This window comes from Dicentrarchus labrax, unplaced genomic scaffold (assembly GCF_905237075.1).
Source record: "Dicentrarchus labrax unplaced genomic scaffold, dlabrax2021, whole genome shotgun sequence".
In the NCBI taxonomy this organism is placed as follows: Eukaryota; Metazoa; Chordata; class Actinopteri; family Moronidae; genus Dicentrarchus; species Dicentrarchus labrax.
Genome location: NW_026136713.1, coordinates 9,051,671 through 9,075,447, shown reverse-complemented (window position 1 = coordinate 9,075,447; position 23,777 = coordinate 9,051,671). Strand labels below are relative to the sequence as shown.

Below are 23,777 nucleotides of genomic sequence, written 5' to 3'. Positions count from 1 at the left end.
GAGCCGGGACAGTCCTGTCTGACACACACTGTTGCAACTACACTTGCCCTTTTCCTTTTCCTTTGCTGTCTTCATCAGGCCCTTGAGGTCCTTCTGCTTTGTCTGAGCTGTCGGACCAGATGCCTGCTGTTATTTAACAGTGCGTCTGGCTGCGTGGTCGTACAGGGGGAGAGACAGGACAAAAGACAAGAAAGAGAGAGAAAAGCAACAGAATAAGGTAAGGAGGGTGTTTACCTCTGTTCGCTTGCTCTGTTGGAGAGAAAGCAGTGCTGGGATGTCACCTCAGCTGGAGACGCTTCTGAAACACCAACCGACTGATTGTGACACTGTAGGGCAATAGTCTCCTCCTGTGAACCTGTCTAATTCCTGCATCGCTGCAGATGTTCTGTCTCTTTGAAATCTAAATTTTTTATTTCCCACCCAATGCTTCTTTTATAAGCCATGCCTTTAACACAAAAAAATTATGTGAATTTAGTGTTTTTATTCTTATGCATTTTACTGTCTCACAACTCCTTTAATGTGATCATTTAAGCTTTTATTGATGTAATGAATGTAACAAGGAGTATGAGGGATTCTGCATCATGTCCAATTTAAATTATATGACTTAAATGCAGGAGAGAGACATAATAAAATCTATTCTCTTCTTTTTTTATTTTCAAAATAAAGATGCTTGATGGAATTTTTTTTCATAACCAGTGCTCAATATTACTTTATATCCACATTTCTTTTTGCTTGTGCTGCATTAAAGCTGCAGCTGACCAGGATGTTGTTTAAAATACAGTTGTTATAATTCATACATAATCACTGTTTTCTAAATCCTGACTCAAAGTTTACTGGCTTACTGTATTTAATATAAGACAAATTGGAGTCCAGATGAAGTCATTATCCTTTTTTACTTCCCTAATTACAATGGAACTAATTACAAATAAAGAGATGCTGATAAGAAGCAGATGAGGCGAGCAGAGGGTCTTTAGGTTTTAGGATACAGGGCAACAACTTACTTAAGTCCCAAACATTTGATAAATTCACTGAGTAACTATACACTTCAGAAATACTCAAATATTTCATTCTAGCCATCAGAAAATCAAACATTGTAAATGCTCTCTGTATTCCCATAAAAAAAAGTCTATTTTAGATCTTAGACGGTAATTGAATGAGATTTCAGATCAGAGAAATCAGAATAGCTTTCAGACAAACACACACCATAACTCCATCCCCTGAAACATAGGTAATTACTGACACAAATATTTAAGTAATGACAAAGGTTGACCTTTTAGTATTAAAGCTCAACACCATGGGGAAATGCCTACAAATGTTTGTATAGTTGCACTGAATATCCAGAAGGCTTGTTTAAATGTCCATCACTCTCTCCCCCTGTGCCACAAGGAATGGATTTACTGTTCCTGAAGTTGGCGGTGAAAAAGAATGATGCAACAGGAAAAGAATATGAAAGATTTGTTAAGGGAGAAAATGTGTAAGACTGGTGGCAGAAAAGTAAAAAGAAAAAGATCTTCTGGCTCTCCCCAGTCTGGGCCATTGGGTGGAGACTCTTCCTCAGCTTTTCTCTGCATCTTACTGAATGAAATGCGTTTCTGCAAATAGATTCACTGGCTCTGTCACCCTGAAGCACATCAAGCAGCCAAATTGCAACCCTGTTCCTCCTCTCTTCTCTCCTCTTCTCTTCTCTTCTCTTCTCTTCTCTTCTCTTCTCTTCTCTTCTCTTCTCTTCTCTTCTGGTGACTTCACCATATCACGTCAATTCTGGATCTGTTAAACATTTCATGCTCAGCTGATCTGTGTAGTGAATCTTTCTCTCTCACTTTCTATTAGCTACCTATATCCCTTTAATTTCACCAATCACATCCTCTCTGCATCCTTCTCTCCTGTATAAAAGTCTTTATACTTTTGTACCTTGCTTTATTCTTTCTTTTCTCTCTCTCTCTCTTGTTCTTTCAGGGGCTCCTAAAGGCCCATGAGAGGCATTTAATCACCACAGTTTTCCCCCTCCGAGCCTCAACAACAAATCTTGGTTGACTTCACTTCCCCAACGACAAAACTAATTGAGCTTAAAATTGAGGACTGAGCAGTTCCACTCATCTTCATCCCCTTGGCTCCTGACCTGCCAGCTGCCAACATGGGAGGCACATTGTACATTTACAATCAGCAGCAGTGTTGCAGCACACATTGCATCAGCCTCACTGGTCCCATCTCTCACATTAAACACACAATAACAAAACGACAAGCGGATCACCTTAAGGTGAACTAGACGGTCTACCAGGTTGTTTTCTGTAAAATGGAATAAGAAAACGATCATTGTCTCCTTCAATTTTGTCTCCCACTATCTTCCCTGGTGTGCATGTATGTCAATGCATGTCCACACAGATCAAAGCGTGTGTATGTGTCCATGTATGTGTATAAACTCCCTTTTAGAAGCTATTAGTAGTCAGGTAAGTGGGTCAAGAGGAGTGAATATGTGGCAGAGTATATACAAATACATTTTATGCTGCTGAATACTTAAACATGCATAGACATATACATGCAGGTGAGAGTGCTTGATACATGCACGCGCACCCAGTTCCATGAAATATTAAGAGACAAATCAACTGAAAGCTTTCTGTCCATCATTTTACAGTATTTGTTCCCTTATAAAAGATCACCGCTGTGCATGTATGACTGAGTTTTACAAAAGATGAAACAAGAATATAGTTTGGATGCATATCTGCATGTTGTTTTCAGTAATGGGGTAAATATGTCCTAAAGGTTTATGAAAACACAGATTAAAGATGTTCCAATGAAAGTAAATTACTTCTAATCTTTACTTCAGTGATATCTAAAAAACACTACTACTGCATTTCTTCCTTTATCGCTGATGGAGAACCTGCCTGCTTGACTGTACCATCCCATGTAGTGCTGCTGTGCATTAATAGCTTTCCATTATTTGAATTGGGCAGACTCTGCAGCCTTCAAGACTCTATTATAGAGCAGCTAATGCTTTAAGCTGCCTGCGCGTTGTTATGCGTACAAAATCAATTAAGTGACTAAATAGGTCATTTATAGCTCAGCAGTGAAAATATGCGATCTTATTGTGTGAGTGTGTGTGTGTGTGTGTGTGTGCTGCATCTTTCTCTAAAGTAGATGTAGGGATAATTCCTTGGGTTAGAGATATTTTATTTAAACTTTTTTCAGGGAAGTTCTGCCAAATTTACACAACTCCACATGATTCAAACTGTGTCCAGACACACAAATATAGTGGATAGCTCGATAAATGGATAGATTTCTTGTCTCAAGAATATCTTAAACTTGATCAGACAAGTCAAAATACAGTAGAAAATGTACGTCTTTAATGAAATAGGATTGCAATGCTGAATATGACTTTATATGTTAAAATAGACATCTCTGCATTGGGACCCCTGACTGTGCCAGAGGCATATTTGAAAATCGTTTAATTATTTCAAACGTATCACCTGTGAGTCACTGTGAGTCAGGTCGGTAGGTTTGGCCCTTGGGTGAGTGGGGGGTGGGAGGGGGTGTGGGACGCATGGACCGAGGGAGGGAGGGGGAAGGCGGGACGTGCAGAAGTTGTTCATGTCTGGAGAGCGCACCGATGAGTCCAACCTCTCCACGCTCCGGAGCGCAAAGAAAGATGTTTCTCTAATCTTGAGGCTTCACAGACGTCTGTTTAAGGTTACTGACAAGACTTCAATCATCAGCATAATCTTCTATCCGCAGAAAGCATCTTCAGGCGCCGATGTATCGATGAATTTCTACGGGAAACTAACAAACGTCCTCCTGCTGGTGCTCCTCGCAGCGCAAGGTAAGACAGCGCGCAGTGGATCGGTGCTGGGCTCGTAAAAAGTAGCATTACACTCGTTACTTCAGGATTACGTTTAGCAGGACTCGTGATAATGGTTTGTCACCTTGCTCGTTACATTACTGTTAAGTTATCTGTAGCCACCCCCCACCTCGAGTTACCTACCCTGTGCGCTTTCTGGGTGAGAACAAGCTGCGCCTTTGTCCAATCCAGAGACTAAACGCTTGACAGAAGCAGTAATTCCATCCGGGCAAAGCAGGTAAACTTTACTTTTGTTATTGGTGATGTTTGTACTATAAACAAATTTTGAGCGTCCTGATGACGAATGTAAACACGTTTTTTGGCTCCTACTGACAGATTGTGCTTAGATCTGTCATTGAAAGCTCAGGAGCGCACAACGTGCAACAAATCAAGAGCTGATCTGAAAAAGGAAACAGCCATCCATCCTTTTAATATAATATGCATCCTTTTTCGGCTTCACAATCGCATGCTTTTTGAACGAGGGAGACATCATTGCTTTTTCCACTTTGAGAATTTGTGCGCATTGGATAACCACGTGTCTATGAATTATAGGCTAACATCCAGAATCTCCAGAAACTTGTGGAGTCACTGTAATGTTGAAGGGAGGAGCCATAATCATGCATGAATACACTCAAACAGGATATTTTATCATGCACGCAGGGTTTAGTTTTCTTTGGAGTTGATGATCTGTGATCGTGACATGTCTTGTCAGAGCTGATACCTTATAGCCCCTGGAGCTACTGTGAAGCAGTCATCCATGCGCAAAACGAGCCAACACATGGATGGCATACGTTTCTCCACTCTAGCAGCAGCTCAATGACTGTCAAAGCTGATTTCATCCCTGGATCCTGTGGAGGGCAGTGCTCCCTCCACCCACAGAGGTCAGAGGTCACGGTTAGGTACAAGACAGATGTTCTGTGGAGCAAGCGGCACTTGAAGGCAAAGTAATAAGAGGAAGTTATGAGGAAAACTCTCATTTCCCTTGTGGTTTGATTTAATGCCTGTAGTTTGTGATATTAAATCACAACTGGAGCACTCTGTCAGGTTGTCTGTATTTTGTTTTTCTCTATTTGTGATCTATTTGTTTCTTTTCTCTTGTTTCCAAAATCACCTCTACACATATTTTCTGTTTTCTTCAGTCTTGAGTTCATATAAGGCTGCCAGTCTCCTGTGTGCTTTAAAACAGCAGATTTTGGAGTGGGGTCCTTGAGTGACTCCCATGGGACCCATAGCAGAACAAAGAATAGACAAATGCTTGGTGGTAAAAGCAAAACACTGATGCTGACTTCACATTTATATAGTTATTTTAATCCTGAATTTCTCGTCCTCATTCACATCCAGGTTTCAGAGTGTCTTTACCACCAAGGATAAAGGGGATGTATCTTTGTGGAAAATAAAATAACGTGCTTTGAAGTGGTAATATATCTTTTGGTAGCGTCTTTGTTCTAAGTGCTGTTTTTGCTCTTTAACACCTGTCAGTCAAACAGGGAAGTACTTTAACATCTTTTTCTGTTGCTGAAGTTTGAGTTCTGCCCTACAAAGGCAGAGATCCTTACTACAGAAGCAGTAGACAGAAGACATTTTTAAGTTGGCTTGCAAACTATTTAACATATAGAAAGGTTGTAATGCCTTCATTTTATACTTCTAGGTTGATTATTTGTACCCCTCCACAAAAACTATCGACATAATAAAATGCAGATATTCTGCCTATGTTTAATCTTTGCTAAATGAAAGGGAGGAAGCATTTAGTAACTATTTTAGCTTTCTTGACCCTTTTAACTGGTAAGAAAATAAACTTTATTTTTTTTACAATCCATCTAGTTAACAGGAATTGATTGTGTCTCTGTTTTGCTTGTCTGCCTGCCCATATTAATATTCATCTAAAAAAATCTATTTACAGTTTAACACATTTAATTATGTAATTTAAAGGTAGATGGCCGATACCCTGCTAAACTAGCAACCATTAGCAGTTTAGCTGGGCTAACGTCAATGACCAAGGGGTCCATTCATTAAATTCATATTTTTCAATTACAGATAACAGGAAGAGAATATCAGGGCAAGTAAGTTTAGCTTTCTCACTAGCTAGCTTTCACTTGATACAGCGTAGCCCTTGTTTTAGCCGTCCTCTGGACATTTTAAAACAATGTTTGCACACAAGTTATTAATTTCGATGGCATTTTATTTTCATATATTCAATTCTGGACTGAGTTTTGACAATATGCTGTTGCTACATTGGTGGGTATTGCTCATATTAGTAGTCTTCTTCAGTTCAAACCAGACATTTTTCCTGTGAATGATACTGGTCTTTGAACAGACTGTAGGAGGAGTAATTATTCAGACTCTAGATTGAATCACTGGCATCTTATATAAACATTTTGTGATTTTATTTTTACTTTAATGCCCCGGGTGCAGCATTTATCCCAGATGTGGTACCCGGAGTCTCCCCCCCGTGGGAGCAACTCTTAAGTGCCTTTGTACTGTCACGCTCCAGTCGTCATGTAAAATACACTGGCTTCACACATCCTGTAACTTGATGCAGACTCAGAGTCAAGGGGAAGGCAAGTGTCTCCGCATGACACGTGGGATGGACTCTCTCACTCTCTCTGTCAGTTTCTTCAAATAGAGAGATTTGCTACAGCTGACTGCCTTGTCGCTTTGCCCTTGAACTGCACAAATTTCAAAAGGAACAGGAAAATGGTGCTGTGGAGGGATGACAGTGTCTATCCTTTCCCAGTACAGCAGATTTTGTTCAAGTGTGAGGAAGTCTACTCTGCCTTTGCTAGTTAAAGGGTGGTTAACCCCAGAAAAATGAAAGGATTTTGCCCTCACCTTCCTCTTTCCCTCAATCCCTTATTGGCTGTGTGGGCTTTTGTATGATTCAGTTCAGGGGCTGTGTATGCAGATAAGTGGCTGGAAAACGCACATGGACACACACACACACACACACACACACACACACACACACACACACACACACACACACACACACACACACTCCCAGTGGGGGTCTGATTAGTGGGCTACAAAAAGGTATTGTCTCCTGCCATCCAGGATCGGGTGATTTTCCCCCATAACAGAGGAAATGCTGATCCTGCAGTCCTTGGGATTGGGGTATTTTAGTCGAAAATAGAATCTGGTTGGAGTAGCTTGGAGGTATAGAGTCTGTACAGCATGGAGCTGTTAGCTGGAGTTATGACATTCAAAATAAAGTCACAGACTGTGTCATAAATTGTAGTGCACATTGGCATATTTCAGGATAGGATAGATAGAGTGATTAAAATGGGTGAAATTGCATGATGCATCTCCCCGCAGCATCTTGCCTGCATCATTTCCAGCAGAAATGTCCAGCCATGCCTGCATTATACTGATCTGATCCGCATTATGTTTCAGGCTTGACCCTTTATCTAACTTTACTGTGCATTTTAATAGGCTGCAGCTGCGTGTTGACAGTGTAAAGAGGATCTGCCTTTTCAAACACGTTTTGCTCAAGAGAGCAGCAAGTGCAAGCTGCTAATTATTCAAAAAATACTCAAATGAAGGAAACAACTGTAGGTCTTAAATCAGTGGAGGTTGTTGTGAGTTCTTTCTTCCACCAGCATTCGAAATGGTTTATATGAAGCCCCTGTAGCCTTTATCTAAGTCTTCTTGTATGGAGTTGTCTGCTTGCATCGCAGCATCATCAAGCATATTTGCACGTCTGCCAGACTTAAATGCTTTTCTGAGCTTGGGACTACAGAACAGCTCTCTGGTTTCTCTCCCAGAAGCAATATAGTTGCATTAAAGTCTGACAGGCTATCCTTGTGTGTGTGTGTGTGTGTGTGTTACTGTGCGTGCGGCTTATGGACTGTGTGGTGGCTTGAGGATCCTCTTAACGCGATTGTCGTGTGATTATTGCAACCGAACCCCCCCGCCCCATCCCTCGCACACATACAGTTTAACCACCACAGGCAGAGGCCCCCTATGGATTGGCTTAAACCTTCATACCCCCCTCCAACCAACACCACACACACTTTCACTCTCTCACACACACAGGCATCCACCTCCAGACAGCCCTGCTGCCTAATTCCTCTGGGGCATCCTGGTTCTTCAGTGCTGGCGATGAACTGAGTCACGCTTTAGGATGGAGGGAGAGAGGGTGAGAAGTAGAAAGCTAGAGAGCAAGACAACAGATGCCTCAAATGGAGGACAGGAATATTTAAGCCTTTTAACTCTACTTTACTTCCCCCATGCCTCCTACTTACACATCTACATTACTCTTTTATATAATGTGTTTCCCCATGTGTCCTAAACACTTTGTGTCTGTCAAGTTGCACAACATACACTGCAGACTATTACAGGTTGCAGCCTTGCATGCCATGGCATTATATATTGCTGTACTTAGTTGCCCCAAGTTGTTATCACGTAAATTAGTCCTTTGCTAAGTGTGTTTGGTCTCTTTGTGTCCAGGCTTTAACAGACTGGAATTAAGCTTCCTTCTCATAGGTTCATACTACAAACTCCAGGATACATTTCATTGGTAGTTTCCCCATCTTGAAGTGTTCCAGCTGTTGTTGTCTTTCCATCCAACGTCTGTTTTTGCACAAAATTGCCATTTTCAAGGGTGATCATGGTCTTAGTAATTTGGTTGTAAGTCACCTTTTCAAATTCATCTTGCAATTTGAACTTGCTCTCTGTAGTGTTGAAAGTACTCTTAGACTTCATTGAAATCAGCCCAATGGTTTTGCCATGTTGCCCATTTGCTGAGTGAAACCCTCACCGAATGCCTTCATGGCTACATCGGAGGTCTTGCTGGCAGTCAGCTTCCAGGTTCCAACAAACTGCTCAACCAGGATTGCAAAGAATGATTGATGAATGAAGTTAGCTACACAAAACATGTCTGAGATGTTCCAGGGTCTCCTGTTTCAATGGCTAGCTTTCTGCTCAGAATACGTCAGTAGTAGAAGATTGATAGATAGATAGATAGATATACTTTTATTATTATTATTATTATTATTTTATTATTATTATTGTTATTATTATTATTATTATTGATCCCAAGCTGGGAAATTGCAGTGTAGCAGCAGCATTACACACAGTAACAACACAATGAAGTAAAGAGAACAACCTAGACATATCAAGCAATATAAAATGCAAAATAAAAAATTTATAAAAATGTATAAATAAGCAGTATAATTGTAGTGCAAAGTAAAACTATAAGGTGCAGTGAACACATAATATAAAAACATATAAGGTGCTTGGATGCTGTATTGTTATGACCAGAGTTTTAGCTGTTATTGTACAGTGTGATGGCATGTGGCAGGAAAGATTTCCTGTATCTATCCCTTCGACAGCAGAGCTGGAGCAGCCTGTGAGAGAAGTAGCACATAAGTAAGACCTCCATTGATCCATTTTCCATTCACTTATCCATTTCTTGGTTGTGGAAAACAACGTCCTTTAAGAATTTCCTTCCTCTTGTATGAATCCTGAGAATTTTTCATGTCAGTGTGGAAAATGCAATCTTTCCAGCATGTCCTGCATCTGCTCCAGTCTTCCCCATTTGGTGGACTTGGTGAGGAAAGCTGCTATGAATCTTTGTTGCCATCATGAGCAACTCCTGTCAGTATCAAAAAGCTGGAGCTCGACATTAAGAAGCTCCTGCCGCCTCAGTTCTTCGCTCCGCCTTCCACAATGCCTTCAACAATAACTACAGCTATCAAGTCATTTGATCCACTGTATCCATTATCTCATTACTTTCCCTACTACTCAAGACTGTAGGTGAGGCCAAAGATTAAGTGGTTGATTTTATTACAACTCATTGGGCAGATACTCCTTCCTTGAATGGGTCAGAAAGCTACTTTCTAGTTCTTTCTGGTTCCTTGAGAAGGGGTTGGATAGTTTATAGCAGCATCCCTTGCAGACCCAGGAGAATATTCTCATTTTGTTAAATCTTAAAGATACACATAGTTCATCTCATGACACCTTATCTAAGAGAGTAGGTGCCCTAGTGAATCAGACAATAAGGCCTTTGTACTTAGAAAATATACTCTAATATAGATCCTTTTTATGGAAGACATTTCGCAGTAGGAAGAGCAGAGGTGTAAATACTTAAATTAACAATGACTGAATTCTATTTGGTAGCTTACCTTTCAGGGTCCCGGTGTTGTGCATGCTGGTTCATTGTCACACTCTGTAATTTCTTAATAAGATCTTTGAATAAAAATGAGCAAGCATTAATGTTATTAGTAACAGCTGTTGCTTTTAAGCTGATGACAAGTCAAAATGGCTGCTGTGTAAAAGGGGTGTTGTGTTGAATGTAAGAATTATATTGTATGAAATAGATTTTTCTCAATTGAGGGGGAAAGATATAAGATTTACTGTGGATCACCATAACTTCCCACTCCTTTGAGCTGCAGTAAGACCAGAGTGTTGCAGTAGTGTGCTGTTACATTTTAGCTCCTGCTGCAGCTGGCACTCTTATAGATGTGACAATGTGTGGTTACTTTTGTGATCAAACATACGATAATCCCAGCTGTTAATGGTCACGATCAGTCACTTGAAAACAGACTGCTGAATCTGTCATTTAATGCTTCAGTGGAACGGCTGAGTATTGACTTAGAAGCACTCAACTGGAGTGCTCTCACTTCTCTTTCTGTCCCATCTACCTGTTTGCTGTTGGGCTGCCTGTCTGTCTGTCTGCTCACCTCATTTATCACTGCCAGTGGATAAGTTCACTGGATGAGTTCAAACAACATAAACAGTGTCTGAATTTTTGGCTTTCCTTGTTCTATCTCATTACTTTTGAAGGGAAATTTCATAGGGGCTTGTGTTGATGATTGTGTTTACTCTGATCTTGAGTTACAGGGATGATTGTGTGACAAACTCAGCAACATCAGAGTGAATGTGAGGGAAGCATTATGCCTGAATCAAACTACACAATATTCTTTTTCTTTCCAGACGGTCACTATGTGGTATTAGGCGAGTTGTACATTTTTGCCATGACTTGTTGCATCTGAAGCTTATTTTTGTTCCCTACAACCCCCTTCTGTCATGTAGGGCTGTTATTGGGCTGATGTTGCATAGCCTAAAGGATCCACCTGCTTAAGTTTTGTTCTGAGCGTGTATAGTAAACATATGATTGGATTAGACTACTTAAATATGCTGTTGCCCAATAGAACATCTCTACATTTGCAGAAATGTCCTCTTTTCTTAAATCTCATAACATATGCAGAAAATCTGACCTCAAAACTCCCACATCTTTTCAGTGAAAGCATGGAGGCAGGGATCTATTAAATTTCATGCATCAGTGAAAAAAAATCATATGCTGTTGAGTCAAATCAAAGGTGAGTGGACATACTGTACATAAATAGGAACATGTGCATACAGTATGTAGGCAAGCCCTCATGCATGAGGTTTAAACGTGCACCATATGCTAAATGGGATGGTCACAGCACATGCAGTAAGCACTGTCGATTCTCTTGTGCGTCATTCACCATGTCACACTTAGGCCATCACAAACCCTGGAGAGCAAAGACACGCTATCTAGCTTTTCTCTGCCTGTACTTGCTGTCACTTTTCTCCTGCTATCTCGCCTCTGTGCCGTTTCTCTCTCTCTTTGTATCTCTTTGCCATGCACTCGCACACGCTGTCAGCAGTGCATTATTGGAGGGTAATTAGTTCCTTCAGTGTCCACCAGGCTCATCCTGTTAAGCACATGCCTGATCAAAGAGCCTCTCACAGGCCACTGGTCTATCTGCAGCTTAAGGGCTCCTGAGCCGCGAGATTAACTCACTGTTTAACCCAATTCTAAATCAATGTGGCTATTTAAGGGTGAAATGCATGACTGCTGGACTTGGCTTCATCTGCATCAGAACAAAGCCTCATCACTTAGTTACAGCATCACAAAGCGGGGAAGGGAGGAGCACATGTCTGGTGATGAAATGAAACATGACTGTCAAGCTGATTTCACATGATTTTCATTATCAGAAGCAACAACAGTTCTGTCTACAATCATTTATTCTAAAGCTTGAAACAAGGGAACTGATACAAGACACATTTAGTCGGAAATGACTTCTGGAGACATTTGTGACAGTCGTGATGGTATATTTTTAGCTATGCTAGCAGCTGCTCTAGGGATAGCAATGTTGGTCAGTTCACCACTTTGGCCCAGATTGAAATATTACAACAACTACAAGATGGATTGTTATGAAATTTGGCACAGACATTCATGGTCCCCGGAAGATGAATTTTAACTAGTCCAGTACTTTTCTTTATGACTGCAAAACTATAGACATTCCCATCAGCCTCATCTGTACTTTATAATTAGTGCTAATTGAATGTGATCTTAATCATACTGTAATATAGTTTTATCACTCATTGCCTGTTACTTTCACATGCACACTCTTGCTCTCTGTGCCGCACAAATTAAATCCTTACTTTAAATACCAGGGATACATCCCTTACGAGCATTAACAATAGTTCACAAAATGAAGGTGGAAGGGCAAAGGTTGTAATTAACTTCCTTTAAATTAAGGCTACTTAAGATCTTCAGTTGCAGAACAAAGAAGGGAATTATGGGAGTGACTGTGCCAGCAGAGGAAAAAAAAAATATTGGCTTAATTTTTTTTTTGTCACAGTGAACAAAAGCTCCAATTAATTGACTGATTATAATTGCCCTGGGTTCCCCTCACCCAATTAGAGGCTTAAACAAGGTTCTGTTAGTGCAGCAAATCAGAGAGCAGCGACCAGTTTCAAGGCAGGTACCAAGAGCTGAAATTACACAAGCGTCTCAGGAGAGAGGCCTTTTCATTAAGCTTTAAGACTCAACTCTTCTATGCCAATGACCTCAGAGTACTTCGTGAGAGTTTTGAAGTATAATGTCAGTTTTTACCCACTGAGTACTGGAACTAGACCTGACAGGTTTTTATTTGTTTTTAGTTGGTTAAAGGACCAGTGTTTAGGATTTAGTGGCATTGAGTGGGGTTGTAGATTGCAACCAGTTGAATAACCCTATGCCCTCCAAGAAACCGCGGTGAACGTGAAAGGCCCGACCTTGTGCCGGTGTTTGGTTTGTCCGTTTTGGGCTTCTGTAGAATATATTACACACTGAACCTTTAACGTCTTAGGATAATTTTGCATGTTGAACAGAGACTAACAACAAAACTAAGCAGTGGAAAATGTTTGGGTGAATGAACATGATTGCGACCTGATTTTCATTTATCTCAGTGGATTGTTGAACAGCTTATGCCTCCACTGGTTTGCACCCCTTTCTATGTGTATTTGAACTTGAAATTTAGTGAGACTTACACTCCACCTTAATTTTAGGGGACAGAGTGATAAAGATTTTGACTCAATCATATATATCAATATATGAGATAAATGAAGACACTGCATATACTCTCTTGTACCATTCAATTGAATTCAATTGAATTCAATTTTATGTGTATAGCGCCAATTCATAACAGAAGTTATCTCAGGACACTTTTCAAATAGAGCAGGTCTAGACCGAACTCCTTGTAACATTATTTTACAGAGACCCAACAGTACCACCATGAGCAAGCACTTGGCAACGGAGGCAAGGAAAAACTGCCTGTTAAAAGGCAGAAACCTAGGACAGACCCTTCGGCTCTAGGTGGGTGGTCGTCTGCCTCGACCAGTTGGGGTGAGAGAGAGAGAGAGAGAGACACACAGACAGACAGACAGACAGACAGGTGCACAGCAATAACAGCAGCAACAACTACACTAATAGTAGTGACTGATGATGATGGACATTACAATAGCAACGATGGGGGACAATGAGCAGTGACAACAGCAACACCAGTAACCGTAGTTATAATAATACTTATAATAATGATAACACTAATATCAGTGATATTAGCAATGGCAGTCAAGCAGGACTATGGCAGGAGGCTCCACCAGGATCCAGGAGAACCTGTGAGACGAGAAAGCACAAGAATACTACAGCATTCTGTTCATGTTTTTATATTGACCTTTATGTTTGTGTTGTTTTATGTGCACCAGATGTTGTGCTTATATAACTGTTTTTTAAATTTTTATCTCAGTAGGCTGGGTTTACCCCTGAGCTTTGTTAGTCCTTTGTGAGGGGAATTTAAAATTGTTGTTAAAATGTGTAAAATGTAAAAGGGCATGAAAAGCATGTTTCTGTGTCATCTGTTAGACTCTAACATACTTCAGATAAAAAAAACCCCTCAAATAAACTAACTTGGGATAAACATCAATTACTTTATGTTCGCAATAAGAAACCAGACAGACTGTAATCAGACATGTCTGCAAGATATTTATCTATGTGTACTCCCAATGGCAATACATGGACAAAGTGCTTTATGACTTTACTGTATGGACAGTGAATATGAAAAACAAATGTGTTTTATGAAAGGTACCATCCCCACTGAAAGTCTGTTTTTATTCAAGGCATATGAATTTATTACGTCTTATGGCAGTGTAAGAGACGATAACATATTGTAAATTAAAATGAAGTTAACACCCTTGGGTAATGGAGGAGGTCCTAGCAACAAAAAACATACAATATAGTTATTCTGTTGCTGGCCTCTTTTCGTTTTCCACAACCAACAACAACAATCTACTGCTTAACACTCCAGTCATGCTAGCTTAGGTCAGCTAGTTTAGTAGTCTGCAATAAACCATTGCAGTCTATATATTTAATTCATATTTTCATCATTTTGTGGTAGATCGCTGATTTTCTTTGTTAAAAACTCCATGGCAAATTTGTAGTTACGAATCTACTAGGTATGTAACCTAGTACACAGTATTTCAGTGGTTGTCCCTCGTTGTAACTGGGGGTGTAGCGTGTCCACCACTGGATGGTGGTGCAGGAGGAGGGGGGGCCGCCTCAGCTGGCGGCTCCATGAACTGTGTGGAGTACGGTGAGATGAACCGTGACATGAACCGGGATATGAACAGGAGGTGCCCCTACACAGGCAAGGAAGTACTGACTCCTGTCCCTCCCCCAATAGTGCCACTATGACAAGACATGACTTACAAATTATTAAGATATGATATCTCTGAAGATGACGAAGAGTATATTGACAGGAAAGAATTCAAAGTAAGGTTGTGAAGCAGTTTTACATGCTTCTGGTTTGTACAGAGTTAAACGGACAGAAAAAAGTGTCCCATTAAAGGACCATGTTTTATTTAGCTGTTGTCAAGGAAACAAACCTTTTCGGTGAATGTAGCTATTTGTGTGTATATGGGTTGTGCTCCATTTGCCCCTTTGGTGAAGCACATTCTCCTCCGTCCCTGAAAAGGTTCAGGCAGCTTGGTAAGTGCAAGTTTGATGGTTTGAGACTGGGTTGAATAATGCCACTTCTTGGATTAGAAGCTATGATGGGAGAGGTTGGCGTCTGCTTTAAAAAAAAAGTTTTTCCATTTTTTGTTATTTGCCTCAATGTTTGTGTCTGAACAAAATTAATCCATCAGTTCAAAATCCATGAACAGTAAGACTGCCTACCAATGTTGCCCTGTACTGAGAAGAAAAGGGTAAAAGAGAAAGGAGGCTGTTTGGGGAATTAAACATAGAAGAACATGGCAAAGGAAAGATGAGATGAAGAGATTGAGATGAAGATACAGAGGATGTTTAAAGAAGAGAGATTGTGAATTTCCATGTTGTGGTTTAAAGGATTTGGAGCTAATTGGAGCCACTGGCACATTGTTTCTGAGGTTGTGCAGGTGGTGTGAGTGTGTGCTGTCCCAAGAGAGGCAACATTTTCTGCTTGGACAGGCATGGATCTCTGTGCCATCCCAGGCACCAGTGTTACTTGTGGCAGTTTTCCCACAATATGACCTTCAGTCCAGCCTCACATAGTCAGCACACACTCCAGACACACTGGCCAACAGCACACCATTCTTTTTTTTTAAAGCATCTGGTGTTTGGAGATTTCCTGAAAGCTTGCAGGCTTTTCCTTCTCTCCATAAACAAGCAATTGAAATGCCTCTCAGTACACACTTTGATCTCTCACAGCCTTTGCTCCATCCAGAGCAAAGATACATTGATTAAACAGTTAAATGGTAAATGGACCTGTACTTGTATAGCGCCTTTCTAGTCTTCCGACCACTCAAAATGCTTTTTTTTACATTACCTGCCACATTCACCCTTTCACACACATTGATTGCAAAGTCCATCGAACAGAAACTAACATTCATACACATTCACACACCGATGCATGGCATTGGGAGCAATTTGGGGTTCAGTATCTTGCTCAAGGATACTTCGACATGTGGCACCAGGAGCCGGGGATCAAACCCACAACCTTCCGATTAAGGAACGACCCACTCTGCCTCTGAGCCACAGCCACCCTTAAATAAGGATAAAGGAGTATTTGGGGTCTCTGTGGAAGCAGGATCTCTGGGTACTGTCTAACCATGGTATTGCAATGACAGAAGAAGAGAGCAATGTGTCCATATACTGCTGTTGTAAAACTGTTGACACGACACCTAGAGTGGCACACAAGGCCATGTAAAACTGTTTAGATTATAAATAATTTAACCTGTTCAGTCTGCGAACTGACCTTCAACATCTCCTTTCAGGGACAATCATTTTCAAAATACACAAAAATACATTTCAGAAGAAAAAACATTGACTGTTCTTCTTCCATTTCTTCTTTGGTTCTTTAGGCTGTTTTTCATCTAAAGGGGAGGACAGATTATTTCGGAGGTTGTTCAGGAGGTACAACCAGTTCATCCGGCCAGTGGAGAATGTATCTGATCCAGTCACAGTGGAGTTTGAGGTCTCCATATCTCAGCTAGTCAAAGTGGTAAGAGTAGAGAGTGAACAACTAATTGTCTCATGTGAAAAAAAGTATTTTATAAAAAGTTTATGCGCTATCCATTCATCAAAGTTCCCTTTCTCTTGCTGACTAATTCACTGTTTTTGTCCATACAGGATGAGGTAAATCAGATTATGGAAACCAATTTGTGGCTGAGACATGTGAGTGACATTTATCCTTTATGTGATGTCTTTTTGATTGTTTGTTTTCAATGAGTTATGCTAAGTATGTCTGTCTTTTAGGTCTGGAACGACTACAAACTGAAATGGGCCCCTGTTGAGTACGATGGGATTGAGTTCATACGAGTTCCATCCAATAAAATTTGGAGGCCAGACATCGTTTTGTACAACAAGTAAGTTTTAGTGTACAAATGCGAAAGAAGAATCTTGCATGTTTCTATAGGATCTTTGATGTTACAGCAGACTTTATTAGTATCATGGTGTGGTCTTTTATGTGGTTATCCCTCAAGCTGCTGTATGCTAATGTTATTTATTTATGCTCCACATCTTCTGACCTTTTGAATTAAATGTTGTAATGGCCTTTAAGTGAAATGACATTTACATCTCCTTGAAAATACTCTCTCGCAGTGCTGTAGGTGACTTCCTCGTGGAAGACAAGACCAAGGCTCTGTTGAAGTTTGATGGCACCATCACCTGGGTTCCACCGGCTATTTTCAAATCCTCCTGCCCCATGGACATCACCTACTTCCCCTTTGACTACCAGAACTGCTCTATGAAGTTTGGCTCCTGGACCTACGACAAGGCCAAGATCGACCTGGTGCTCATTGGCTCAAAGGTCAGAGACTGTCCGGGTCTCGCAGTTGTGCAGTTTTATTCCTCATGTCATGTTTGAAACACTTTTTTTTTGTGAGAACTTTGAAATTATAGAAATATTAGCAGGAACAATTCAGTACTGAGTCTTTTTTATTTTACCTTTTTTATGCGCTCTTATCCACTCAAAATATGCTTTCCTTCTTGTTCCTTGTATGTGCTGAGTTTGACACTAGAAGGATGTTTTCACATTTATCTCCTGAAAGTGGAAAGTTTCTCTGTGCTCATTGAAAATGGGATTTTAAGGGGCGGGGCCTACGAGCATGATTTGTGACATCGCAAATAGTTTGGAAGTCAATTCTGGTTCAGTATGCAACTTATACAAGTGTGATGTAGCCTCCAGTGCACCTACTCTAAGAATGGAGTTATTAGTTTATACAGTGAAGTCGGAGACATCTTGTGTCTAGCAGGAAAACTTTAGAAATAAACAAACTTAGCATATTCATAGATTTGCTAATTTTGAATGAAGTAGAAGGTTGGATGCCTTTTTAAGGATTTTAATATATAAATTATATTATTTTGTGTAAAACACATATCAGATAAACATTATTGTTTAAAGCAGACCATCTTATAGATGTGTGTTAATATATGTTCGGAGGGGATCTTTATCATCATTTACATCACATTTTCATTTCATCAGGTGAACCTTAAAGACTTCTGGGAAAGTGGAGAGTGGGAGATCATCGATGCACCAGGATACAAGCATGACATCAAGTACAACTGCTGCGAGGAGATCTACCCGGACATCACCTACTCCTTCTACATCCGCCGCCTGCCTCTCTTTTACACCATCAACCTCATCATCCCCTGCCTCCTCATCTCCTTCCTAACAGTGCTGGTCTTCTACCTCCCGTCTGACTGTGGCGAGAAGGTCACCCTGTGTATCTCCGTCCTTCTCTCCCTCACTGTGTTCCTCCTGGTCATCACTGAGACCATCCCTTCGACGTCACTTGTCATCCCTCTAATCGGCGAGTACCTCCTCTTCACCATGATTTTTGTCACGCTCAGCATCGTCATCACCGTCTTTGTGTTGAATGTCCACTATCGCACCCCGATGACTCACACTATGCCAGAGTGGGTGAGGGCTGTGTTCCTTGGGGTGCTGCCCAGGGTAATGCTGATGAGGAGGCCTATCGACCAGGGCTGCTCCTCCCCTGCCAGTATTACAGGAGGGACGGGAGTAGGAGGGAGCAGTGGGGGGAACAAGAAGAGAAAGAACAGCATAGGAGGAGGAAGTGGCTCAGGGAGCGTAAGCGTTGGGGGTATAACTGGGGGTGTAGCGTGTCCACCACTGGATGGTGGTGCAGGAGGAGGGGGGGCCGCCTCAGCTGGCGGCTCCATGAACTGTGTGGAGTACGGTGAGATGAACCGTGACATGAACCGGGATATGAACAGGAGGTGCCCCTACAGAGGCAAGGAAGTACCGACTCCTGTTCCTCCTCCAATAGTGCCACCCCCTCCTCCCCAGGCACCCCAGACCCAGGGGCCCCAGGAGTCAGAGCTGCCCAAGGTGCCGAGGCCCATGAACGCCCCCTCACCTGTCAACGCTGTCGTTGCCTTCTCCGTGGTGTCACCAGAAATCAAGCAGGCCATAGAGAGCGTGAAGTACATCGCAGAGAACATGAGGACGCGTAACAAAGCCAAAGAGGTACAAATCAAGCTTGAGTTGTCTGTGTTGTAAAGCTAAAATGATTAGATGACTTCAGTCGATTAACAGAAAATATTGAACTATATTTAAATGTATCATTTATGTCATTTTCCAAGAACAAATGCCAAAGATCCTGTATTTTCAACTCCTTAATAGTTTAATACATACAGATTTTTATGTTGTATATGATAGTAAACTGATTGGCTTGGACCAACAAAACACACAATTTCAAGACCTCATCTTGAGCTTTTGGAAAAGTGACGTTTTAAGCTATTTTCATACATTTTACAGCACCAACATGAATTGAGATAAAACATCAGCAGATGAATCGATAACGGAAATATGCAGAAATGGGGATGATCTGCTTTTGTGCATTGTTCCAACCTTAACCAGAAGTTGTCTAGAAATTATCCATAGAGCTACAGAAATGTAATTATGGTTTACTCTGGAAAGGATAACAGTGGATAGTGTCTTCCCATTTGAGTTTAGCTATCTCAAGGCCCGCCAACAGAGGTGTAATGTGTTACTGTGTCTTTCCTAAATATGCTTTACTCATGTGTTAAATGATTATGGCTGGCCTCCATGGACCCCCCTAGTGGCTGGGGTCCAAAAAGCTTTCCCCATTTTCCTCCCTTATGGAAGACCCTGCGTATCTCTCAGCAGAGAGTCTAATAACACTGTAAAACCATGATTTAGTTTCACACTGAAAATCCCCAAGAGTGCAGTGAGTCGAGGCCTCTGTCTTCTTCCTCTCACTGCAGTCTGCTTAATGAAACACAAGGATTACTCTTCAAATATTTCTTTGTGAAACAATTGCATTGTCTTGTATTAGGTGGCAGATTTACTCTGTACTGTTGGATGATATCACTCCCAATATCATGTCACTTTCACAAAGTTAAACTGTATTGAAAACCAACAATATTCCTGAAAAAGTAAGATTCTTCAAATCCTTTTCATTTGTAAGAAAAATAACATTTAAACCTGAATGTGAGATTACATTTTGTGTTAAAGCCATTTCTTAATTAATTCTTATTACTATTAAGTATCTTTGGGGCAGTTGTGACTGTAAAGTCAGTAAAACTTTATCACATCAGTAGATCATATATTTGTATTCATATGTTTACTGCACACTTTTCTAATGAGCCAATATCACAAAGTGACATCTTGAACACAACATGAACACAAAGTTATCGATTTCACCTTTATGATAGAAATTGCTAATTTTCTGCTGTGAAAGAAGTCCTAAATTGCAACTACAAACATGTGCATAGACATATATAGCACATCGACATACAACCTTGAACTACTATACTTATGAGGACATTGTTCTTACTTACATGTATTTGCTGTAGGTGTCATATTTACTGACTAATCATGTGAAATGATTAATCAGAAGATCAGTGGTGAATGCATTCCTCTATGCACCCAATGCACTAATACATACTCAGCCTAAGGCCTACCTTCCTACCTCTAAGACCTGAGGGGAGACACAAGTACAAGACGAGGAAAAGACATGACGTCCAGGCCATGTCAGAGCTAGAGGGCCACCACAGAGGCTTAAATGACTAACCCCAACCCTAACCCTAAACTGAACCTGGCTCTAATACTAACCATGTTAGTATTAGTTTGGTTAACCAATACTAACCAACCTAAAACCCTAAAATAAATGGATAACCTTGTGAGGACCAGATTCCAGACAGCACACACACATAAACGCATGGCAGCAAAGCTATAATGTATGCAAGTTACCTCTGCAGTGTGTGAATCCCTACCTAGCTTAGTAAATGGTGTAGAAGCCATTTACATGGGGCTATAAAGGGAGTGTGAAGCAGCTTGTTTGTTGCAGATGGGGGGCTTTGCGTACGCCTCCTGCACACTCTGGATGGCCCTGATATGTTTGTTGCTTCAGCTCCATCTTTTCTTAGCAGAGCTGGAATCTTTCTTTGATGCATACAGAATAGCCATACTGCCTCCTCCATAGGCACACAATGGCATTACGGTCAGTGCAGCCATGATCCTATTGTCCACACCTGACTGATCAAGGAATAAACACACACACACACACACACACACACACACACACACACAACAAAAAAAAACAAACTGCTCCAACGATAGCCAGATGCATGAAAGTAAACACTGGTGTTTCTCTCGGCCTCTCTTGCACACTCACATAAACTCACACAGCCCTTATAGGCACACAGCGCTAGTGTTGACACAGTGACATCGACTGAATGTGGCGGTTTGTTCCATTGCTAGAAATTTCACAATTACCACCAAGCAAAGGAGTATTTTTAGGGATCGTGAGAGAGCACAGTGCTATTGCCTATGAATGCATATTGCCTTCATTATAATACTTTTTATCTTTTCTACTCATACACACCTGTATTCTTTTCCTTTCATCAGGTGGAGGATGACTGGAAGTACGTAGCCATGGTAATCGACAGGATCTTCCTGTGGGTTTTTGTGACAGTGTGTGTGCTGGGAACACTGGGACTCTTCCTCCAGCCACTCATCAGCTTCTTTAACTAAGATACTTGTCTTTGTCTTGTCTCTTTCTCTCCCCTTTTGTCTACTTCTGTCTGTCTCTGTACCCCGCTTGAATTATGTTGGGAATTAATCCTCCTGCAGCTCTTTCACATCAAACACTGTGCTGTCTTCTTTCTCCTTTTCTGACTCTTTGTCTCTCTTCTTTCTGTCTCATGCTCTTCTCTGGGACTCTCTATCATCTGCCATCACGTCTAGCCCTCAGCTGTCTATTTCCTCACATGACTTAGCCTCATTTCCCCATTTCTCCTTTGCCTTGCCCTCTCAATGTGCACACAATCCAGTCTCCTCCTCCCCATCACTGTTTCTTCTGACATGATTATCACATCTGCTCTCTTTCCTTTTCTCAGTTTTTCTTCTCTCCATGTTTTGACCTGTTGTACAGCTTATCTCTTCACACCCATCTTGTGTTTTCGCATTGTATCCATTCCTCTCTGCATTTCTATTCTGTGTGTCTTACTAAAATTGGCCACTCAGTCATTGTTATTATATAGTCTAATACAATGTTAACAGCGTCAAGTAATTATAGAAGAACCCCTTAAGATTCAAATCACTGAGAAAGAAGAAACTGAATACCTTTGTGTGTTTTGTTGTAGCACTTTGTCACTGTAAGCCAGTGCAATAAAGACAATACACTTGCCCCCCTTTAATTTATAATTAAGTTAAATTCTTCAGTATTTTCTGACAACTGGTGATGATATGTATGATGTAGTGATGTAAAGGTATTTTGATGGCTGCCACTTTCTCTTCAATCTTCTGTGTTTTCCTGTACATACATTTGTAAAATATAAGTGAGTTATGCATGGCTTCTGAGAAGGACACTGGCTCTGGCTGTACACACATGATGTTTTTTCCACGTGTTCACACTAGTATTATGCATTGCACATGAAATCACAACTTCACTGCCAACTTACAATGTAAATGTATGTCTTTGAATTGCACAATGTAGATTAAAAACTCAAATCATTTCTAAAAATAAAGAAAGTCCTGTATTTAATCTCTATCTATGAGGGTTTCTTCTGATGCTGATGCTGAGATTGGAAGTGGCTGGATGAATGAATGGATGCATATATAGAAAACGGATCAAATGTATACAATGTCTATACCTGTAGGAGGAACATTTTTCACGTCAGGTATCAAGGAAAATATTTTATATTGAACAGCCTTCAGTAACAGCTTACCTATTGTGCCATGACAATAAAACACAAAGAACATCGCAACAGATGTATGAAAGTAAAGGCTTTACAGATTGCTGTCTGTTCAGTATCACAACACACAGTTAATGAACTATGAAACTACTCGTACTAGAGTCAAATTTAATTTCTCCTCTTGTGTGACTCAGAGCAGGTCTGGTCAAATGCATAATTATTGAGTTAAGATTGTTTTATATTTAGTCAGTATTCTCAGCAAATATATTAATTTATTTCATGTGTTGGATTATTTTATGTGGTACAGTAATAGTCGTTTTTAAAGGAGAAACACACACATTTATTTAAATTTGACTTTAATTTTACCTTTTTCTTGAGCTTCTATAGCATTTCATGCTCATTACAAATAAACAGAAAAGAGCATTTTGCTGTTCAGACTTCCATTGTGGACTTCTTTCACTTCTGGAGGTGTTAGTTTTGGCGAACAATACAAGAGCCAAAGTTCTTTCGGTGACAGATGGGTGATTTTGTTGTCTGTTTCTCTCATTATATAACCATCTTGATGATTGTTTGAATCTCCCTTTGAAACCTGTGTTATTAAGTAAAGGTTGTGTTAACATTAGCAGCAGTGCAACTCACGGTGATAAACTCCTCTGAGTTGAATGTGTGTGTGTGAGGAACTGAATGAATATTGCTCAATCACTCACACACAATGCATATTTGAGCAAGACACTTCACCACCAGCTTCTGCAGCTGGGTCTCACAATTACAAGAGGGCTTGTAGCAGGCAGGTGGTCATGATCTTGTATTAGTTATAACTCAATGAGTCTGTAGCCACTGGTCACTAAAAAAGAGAAAGACTGTGGGAGGGGTTGGATATTCGGGAGGAATGCACAAGATTGGAGGTTGGCTGAGATGAACAGAGGGAGGGAGGAGTAATGAGAGAAAGGGGTGAGGCAATATGTTAAGAAGAACTCCTTCCCCAAATTGTTT

General features: G+C 40.7%; 1 protein-coding gene across 1 annotated transcript; it reads left to right on the top strand.

Annotated features, from left to right (window-relative positions):
• Positions 1 to 3,596: 3,596 nt before the first annotated feature.
• On the top strand, positions 3,597 to 22,633 carry LOC127374978 (neuronal acetylcholine receptor subunit alpha-3-like). Its single transcript, XM_051420723.1, has 7 exons — positions 3,597 to 3,814; positions 16,460 to 16,599; positions 16,728 to 16,772; positions 16,854 to 16,963; positions 17,199 to 17,406; positions 18,082 to 19,089; positions 21,496 to 22,633. Exons 1-7 carry the CDS (start codon positions 3,757 to 3,759, stop codon positions 21,619 to 21,621), a joined length of 1,695 nt encoding a protein of 564 aa, XP_051276683.1. The 5' UTR covers positions 3,597 to 3,756; the 3' UTR covers positions 21,622 to 22,633.
• The last annotated feature ends 1,144 nt before the right edge of the window (positions 22,634 to 23,777 follow it).